This window comes from Anopheles marshallii, chromosome 2 (assembly GCF_943734725.1).
Source record: "Anopheles marshallii chromosome 2, idAnoMarsDA_429_01, whole genome shotgun sequence".
Taxonomy (NCBI): domain Eukaryota; kingdom Metazoa; phylum Arthropoda; class Insecta; order Diptera; family Culicidae; genus Anopheles; species Anopheles marshallii.
The window spans coordinates 34,459,591-34,467,849 of record NC_071326.1 but is presented as its reverse complement, the minus strand read 5'-3'; the positions used below and the strand labels follow the sequence as shown (position 1 = coordinate 34,467,849).

Genomic DNA, 8,259 nt, shown 5'->3' with positions numbered 1-8,259 from the left:
CGGTATGATAATTGTGTGCAATGTGTCACTGTGGCGTGTTTGCTTGCGATACTGGATGGATGGTGTAAAAAGGAGAAAAATGTCCATAGTGATGTGTGCGTGTGTGTATCTGGTGGTAAATTTTACAGTGATGTAGTGTTGGGTTGATGTAATCGTGTAACCGAGTGGTGCAAAACATAATCAGCCAATCAATCGTATCATCACCGCACAAGCATGTCTGCCAGAGTGAACGATTTAAGGCGTGCTGCGGTGCGGTGTTGGGTGATGATATTGCTATTCGTACTCGCTACTTCCATCCCAGGACTCGAAAGGACATCGCTGGCATATGGATCGATCGACAGTTCGCCCTCTACGCTGGTGCCAACGAGCAGCAGTCGGCATCAACGCATCGATAACCCTAGTAATAGTTTGAACGATAGCAAGGGCCCGTTAACGCTTCCACCGATGCCGGCTGTCCAAGCGACAAACCCATGGTATGCAAACTTTGCCAATCGTCCATCGCAAGTAGCGCACGGATGCGAACAGATCAATGCGAACACCAGCGTAAAAGCGGGTCATACCGGGCCTAGTGATGATACGCGAGGAAACTTCGTGAAGTTCGCTATACTGCTGCCGGAACAACCGAGCAAGCGGCGGGATGTTCGTATCCTGTCCACGGTACTGCCGGTGATCGAGATGGCTACGCGGAAAGTGACAGCACCCGGTGGCTTGCTGCAGAACCTTCGCATCGAAATCGACCATCGCGATACGCAGTGTTCCTCCACGTTCGGCGCGCTCGGAGCATTCGATATCTTTCTCACGCGTAAACCAGGTGATGAAAACCGTTTTCTGCAGATTATTCTACACCCATTTCCCCCAGGTGTAACATGTTGAGGGGTTTGTCAAGAAACGCTGCCAAAAAGAAAATGCGAACCAGGAATCAAATCGAATCGTTTGTAAAACGCTCTCTAAAAATCTCTCTCATTGCTAAGGATACTTTCGACGAATGACTCAAGAGTCACTTGTTTGTGAGGTTTGTCTTGCCTAAATTAAACCTCGTATGGCATAGACTGCCTACAATAGGACACTAATTAGAAGGGCATGCCTAAAGCAATCTTTATGCTCACTATGGTTAGTTTAAGTGGTAAAACTAGTGCCGTAACAGTAACACAATACACCATCAATCATTCCTAAAGCAATGTCTCCGACCCAGTCGATATCCCACAACGATATCAGGGTACGCGTACTGACAGTCGACACGAATTAAGAGGACATAGCATTAGTTAAACAACTTCCTCAGCGCCGACTCCTAATAAACGAACAAACCGGTTGCTGTATCGTTTAGGTCCAGCATTAAAATAACAAATAGCAATGAACGTAATAAGCGGGTATCAGTTTTTGAAATAGGTTCACTAGGTGAAACATAATTTGAAAGTAGTATTGTTCTAAAATTAGCAAATCAATATCCATACCGACCTTGATGAATTTATTCCTCTTCTCAGCTGTTTTTTTTGGCGATTGCGAGTGGCAATGTTTTTAAGCACGATATCCACAGAAGCCCAATCAAAACCATTAACCATCGCAACAGTGGCTATATCGTTTGAAACGAAGCCGAACTAATCCACCTCGGGGTACAATTCATTGAGCAGAGTTTGACAATTGATTTGCAATAAATCAAACGATCGTTCACTTGACAGATCGTTGCGGCTTGGCTGGGAGATATGTTTCCCTGTACTAATGATACTGAACATTTTGACGGATCAACCCAATAAGCCTACGAAGCCTGTTTTGCTGCACAGTATTTGAAGACGTGGGGTTGGCGATGTACGACGCAGTTACTGAAGGGAGGACGCACCAAAACAAAAATCGCTCCGGGCGACGATTTGTCAGCAGGCAGCGCTCCTAAACTACATTTTGACAAATAGCTTCTGGAGAAGGTGAATCAATCAATCTGGCCTGGTATTTAATATTTCAAGGCAAATTGATTTATTAGGTTCAATGTTTGAGCGTGTGGAAAAATATTGTTCCAACAGCATTGATGGCGGCACTTTCTACAATTTTGTAGAACCCCGAGAAAAAAAACAATCCATTAGACACTGAGATGGGAAATTGATAGAATAGATTTTTTTTTTTGCTGAAATTTTACAACCTTACTAACGGATTTATTTTTGTAAAGTAAATATTTATTCCACTTGTTCTCTTTAAACTCTCATGGCGGCATTGGCGTGACACCTTGTCTTGCAAAACCCATGGTTAATTGCACCTTGAAAGACACGACATCTAATCTTACCCAACGGTGCCCTTTGAAGCAAACAGACTTGTATTTTCATAACGGAATGGTGTTGATTCCCTTCGAAACATTCGGAACACTTTCACGGATTCCCTTCGTTACGTTTGTGTTCCATCCAGGTCCACCGGTCGCTAGTAAAATCCATGCCAGAAGATCGTTTATTTTCGTATTCGGAAGCGCAATCTTGCGACACGTACACACCTACGATTGGTGTGCCCTTGTCCTCGCGAAACGGACACATAGCACACCGTGCTCAGCTGTTGCGCAGACTGACCCAAAACAACGACGCTATTGGATGCGCCCCAAACATTCATGCGAAAGGTAGTACGGGTGCGGGCAGTAGTAGCATGTAAAAATAAGAAGCTAAAATAAAAGCAACATCACATTCCCAGCCCGTCGGGTCAAAGGAAAGAAAAACGGTTCTCAAAACGGACGCAACAGGTCGTGCACATGCTGCTGCCGTTTGGTGCTATGCTCCGGACTACCACCATCGTTTGCGTGTCCCGGCTTGATAGTGGCGAAAGTGAAAGGTGACAGAGCGGCCGGAAGGTTAAGTTGCGAAAGGCCACCATGTCGCCCAGGTTGGATCAAGTGGGTTTTCTTTTTTGTGCACATTTTTCTTGTTGCTTATCGGGGATGTTCTTCAACATTTACATAAAAATCAGCATTATCCAGCCTCTGAAGTTGCATTCAGTTACGTTTATAACAAAGTTTAATTTAATTTTGGAAAAAACTTTCTATTGAGTGGGAATTACTCGATAAAAAGCATTACAATAGCTCTGTTAAAATTGCTCAGGTCTGTAAAATTATGGAACTTTTGGTCTATTTTGGCACTTCGGGCGACATTCTGTATGATGAAACCTACAAAAATGGGAGCAAATTTATCGGATCGATTTCCCTTTATTTATTCTCCTTTCACTAAATTTACCGAGTTGTAAAATTTCATAAAATCCAATGATGTGAAGTTACAGAACATGACATTCTCTGTACAGTTGCAGGAAAAGTACACACAGACAAGATAAGTGGTTTCGCTCTATGTTGCTTTCAGTACCATTTCCGGTCACAATTATATAACCTGCTTACTTTCACCATCTTCCCACACAATTTTGTATACATCCAGATCAAGATAAGAAGCTGACCGAAACCTGGTAATGTTTCACGTACCTTTTGCCAATCATTACGCTAGTTCTTTTGTACTGCAGCAGGACAGAATAGCGCGAGTAGTGCAGGTGGTATCGGTTAAAAGGATGCATATGACAGTTGCTCTTTTTTTTTGTAAGCTTTTGGTCTTTTTGTACATTAACGGTGATCCTTTTTCTGCCTTTCGCTCACGGCAGAAGAAGAATAGCAGCGCAGGAACCAAAAACCAAGCACTCGTTGTTTTGTGCCGTACGATTCAGCGGGGTAAATACAGATTGTTGCTCTGCACTACTCGATTTCCTGTGTTAATCTGCAGTGCAGACACACATTGCCACCAGCGCGTTAAGTCACTCCTATCTGTGCGTGGAATGGCAGCGGGCAAATAAGGCAGTAAATTAAAGGCACGCAATGAGTGTCCTTTTGAAAATAAAATACCATTTTTTTACAAATGGCGCTCGAGAAGAGGGCAAGTTTGGACTGGGCAGGAAATCATCTCCTATGCTATTGTGCCTTCATTTTGTTGTAGTACGGTTAAATGTCGTACTTTCTCCTCACTTTCACGTACCATGTACTTCCTTAACCGACGGTAACATGGAGCATTCTCTTTATTCATCAAGCAAGAAGCAGAAGAACAACGGTTTGCGGTACGCAGCAAAGTATCATTGAAATAAATTACCTCAACTAGCGCAACAGTCGTCACATAAATTCCGTACTTTCTTAAGCAATGTCCGGCCGCCATCTCTGGATGGGCTCACGGTAATAAGCGTACGAGATCCCGTGGGATTCCAAGTGTCCTTCGTTGTTGTGCTTTCCATTTTACAAGTCCGATGGGGGTTCTGTTTATTGTTGCACTTGTGCCTCCGTCGCAATGAACTGCCGCCATGGAGTTTTATCATCAAGAAAAAATCCTTTCGACGATCTATTCTCGGCTCAAAGGCTTCAGCGGCATAAATTGTATATGTTTTCGCTATTTATGTCCTTTGTATGATCATTATACCACGTTTCACGGTTAATTATGACCAACCGAAAAAAAACTGTTTTTACAACGATGGTTGGTTTAATGCGTTGCGCTAGTAGACAACCTTCATGATCGTGGAAAACCGTTCAATATTAAAATAAAAACTATGTGTCCTTTCACACATTCTTCTTATACCGGACATTCGATGTTTTTAATGAAAAGGGATTTGGCTTTAGCTTAAATTTATGTTTGATTGTCTTACAGTCGTTATGTTCGATTTGATTCCTATGACGCGTGTTTCTGGCAGTGTATTAAAATTGAGAATACTCTTCGAAAATCTCAACAACATCTACTGAATGCCTTCTCTTTGATCAACGCATCTCGCAGACGTGTTTTTTGGTCCGATTTGTGATTACGTGATAGCACCGATCGCCCGCTACAGCTCCGTCTGGGAAATTCCACTGATAACGTCCGGTGGGCTGACCGAGGCGTTCTCGCTGAAAGCTCCTCACTATAAGACGCTAACGCGCATGATGGGCAACTACCATGCGTTCGGGCTGATGATGCGCGAAATTCATCGACACTACAACTGGACGATCCAGGCGTACCTGTACCACGAGTGGGATGAGAAGTCTGGCCGCGGGTTTACCGACTGCTCGATGGCGATTACCTCCATTAATCGTGCGATCGGTGGCAACGAAACATCGTCCTGGACCTTCGACGAGGAGACAGCCAAGTATGCTGATTACCTTCGATTGCTGCGGCAGATTGAGAAGCGCGCCAGAAGTAAGTATCTCTCCGACGAATCTTGACCACCCGCCGGTCTGGATGCGGTGATTTGGAGGGGAAGAGGGAGGGTAAAGCCAGTGAGAGAGTGAGAGTGAATTACATAGTAAAATGCATGTGTATATTTATCGTTTATTTGTATCAATCCATCCACTCCCTTTCGTAGCACGTCCTTTGTTCCTTGTCGGATGGAGCGCTATTTTTGCATTTTAGCACCCACCCGTTGACCTTGCAGCACTTTCATCATCCTTTCAACCTTGCCTCCAGCATCTTTCAAGGGAACGCCAGTCATGATACTCTGCGGAAAGGGTTCTTCCAAGGACGATTCGTTTAATTTTATTGCATCATGAAATGCAACCGGTTCGTGCATTGCTCATGTTTGCTGCTGAACGGTTCACACATTCCGTTCAGCAGTAAATATGAGCGTTGAACGAGCTATTTTTATGTTATTTTGAGAAAATATTTTTAAATGGTATCACAATTATGCAATCATGTCCTTTTTTTAAATTAAACTCCATTTACACGATAAACCTTCCATGTGGGTCTATTCTACCTTGAAGCTAACGAAGATTTCATTCGAAAATCATTCTCTATATGTTCAAACAACGCTCGAACAGGTATGCAAAACTACGATTTAAACGTGCATTTCATCCAAAGCAACAAAAAAAACGAACTGCAATCACTAAAAACAGATCTGCATAAGCGACTGGCCACACCACTCACGGAGGGGTTCGTTTTTTATCCTCTTTTTTATTCGTTCAAGTATTCAGTAACGTATTTTTATCTCAATTTCATACACACACATACACACACACACGCAGTCGTTGACGGTATTGAGTTATGGATTTCAAGGTGCTTTGCTGCCAAAAACGTGCCAACCCGCCAAACATTGGTGATCGATATTGAAACTGTAGCCTGCCCACGAGAGGGTGTTTAGTCGACGACCGTTTCCACCCTGTACGGTTGCCCCATTCGGTTGAAATTAATGAGATTGAGTATTGGTCTCGACCAATAAGACCGGGCAACCGTAGAATCATTTAAGCGAGAATAGGTTGTACAGTACGAGCTGTTCAAAATATGACGCTGTACTGTTGCTAATTGATAGTTTGATAGAACACATCTGAGGTGGCTTAAGCCAAAGTACATGAATTTAAGCTGGAATTTCACGAATTCATACATATCTATCCAGAGGAAGGGAAAAATCGATACACTAAATGATTCTAAGAGCTTTGTTTATTTAATTGACTGATGCTATAGCCTTTTACGAGGTTTAGTTTACGTAGCCTTACCGCCTGGCCTGGCTCAGCCAAGATTTGATGTGAATCGGCTGATTAAAAGTTTTTGCTGTTTGTACCATGTTTTAATAAAATTTATGTTATTTTTCTTCATCAAACATCTAAACAGAAAATTTTAAATGTATCCTCGATCGTAATTATCAACAACTATAATACTTTTAAAATATTTATATGATCGTTAGTGTTTCTCTACTAGGAACAAACATGTAAAAGACTCTCTCTGTAAAAATTTTAAACGTTTTGGAAGTGACTCTTTTGGTGTACTGATATCCTACTATAATGATTGTTCCTTGATAAGTTGCAATTGTGTTAGTGACTCAAGTTAAATACTTTCTAAGGTTTATAAAACCTCCTTTGGAGAGCAAAAGAGAGAAGGTTTTGTGTTAATTGAACAGCGATTTGTGACAGAAGAAATTTCTGCTTCCAAATCCGATTTGGGAATTCGTAGAAATTTGCGAAAAGTTGTTATTATTGACTGGTGTGAAGAATTTATACGCTGAAAACAGCCATAAATTGGATTTGTCAGCCGCGAAAACAGCCAGAAGTTGTTTTTGGTTACCATGGTAACATGAGGAACATGTTGTTGTTGTTGATGTTGACACCTCAAATTACGTCTCCATACAGCAAAATCTCTCCAATTTACCGTTTACTGAGATTCAATACAGACTTGACAAGTATATTCAACTTAGTCCTTTTCTTCTTGTATGGGTCACTTAATTAATATAATTATAGCTATTGATTCTTGCATCTTAGTACCTCTTTTCGTCATTTATGTTTAATCCTATTTTAGTATATACATGCTTGCAGTACTCTTTACAGCAGATAAATGTAAATAGAATGCTCCATCGAATATCACCCTCTTCAGCATATGTCTAGGAAGTTGCACTAGGAACGGAGATACACTTAACGCTTGAGAAATAACATTCATAAACCTTAAAAGCTATCCAACCAGTACACCATCAAGTACCTGCGGTAGAAATCATATAATACGCATGAGTTCTTTTTCAAAATTTGTATGTGTGCCCTATCGGGTTCAGATCCGTCCTTTACGCCTTATGACTTTGTCAATAGTTTTGAATTGATCATGAAGGGTCAGCATCGATAGGTTTCTGTACGTCGAAAAAGGGTACGATAGGCTTGATCGCTTTCCGTATGGTAACACGTTGGTTGTGCCTTGGTCAACCAACACGAACTTGAAACTCGCTAGACAAAAAAGGAACTCAAACGACATTCAAAAGGCAAAGCTTTCACATTTGCATCACAATCGAAGTGTTCCACTCAATCACAGAATGCTGAAAGGGTGAAAATGATTTTATTTGCAAAGTCATCACCGCCAAAGTCATGCGACCCATTCGGCCAGCATCAGCAGTATGCAAGTGGTTCTTGGCGGAAAAGCCTACCAGCAGAAGAAGGAACGGCAGCCGATGGAAAGTATCCTGCTGCGGCCCCTTGAAGCGTGTACAAATTATGAATTTCCCCCCAGAGGGGGAACAATCGCTCATGCGCTTGATATCATTTCGAACCGTCCACCATTCCGGTATCGAATGGTGAAACACGTTCAATGATTTATGGATTAACGATGATTTGTCTGCGGTTTATGGCACTGCCAGGATCCGTAGCTCATTGTTTCCTGAATGCAAGCCATACAATACAGTGGGTGGGAATTAAATTTCCATACACGAAGCAATGCTTTCTTTATGGGTGTGACATTCCGTCACGGTCAGCTTTCAGCTGAAATGTGCTATGATAGTTCAATGAACCAGAATCGAGAAATGGTGATCACATTTTTAAAATGATAGTGGCAACCACTC

At 42.1% G+C, this 8,259-nt stretch overlaps 1 protein-coding gene across 1 annotated transcript in view; it reads left to right on the top strand.

Moving 5' to 3' along the window:
• Nucleotides 1-213: 213 nt before the first annotated feature.
• LOC128707880 (atrial natriuretic peptide receptor 2) overlaps nt 214-8,259 on the top strand; it is a 32,906-nt gene continuing 24,860 nt past the window's right edge. Inside the window, exons 1-2 of the mRNA XM_053802837.1 lie at nt 214-811; nt 4,755-5,153. Of these exons, the coding sequence (XP_053658812.1) occupies nt 214-811; nt 4,755-5,153 (997 nt within the window). The remainder of the gene's footprint in view (nt 812-4,754; nt 5,154-8,259) is intronic.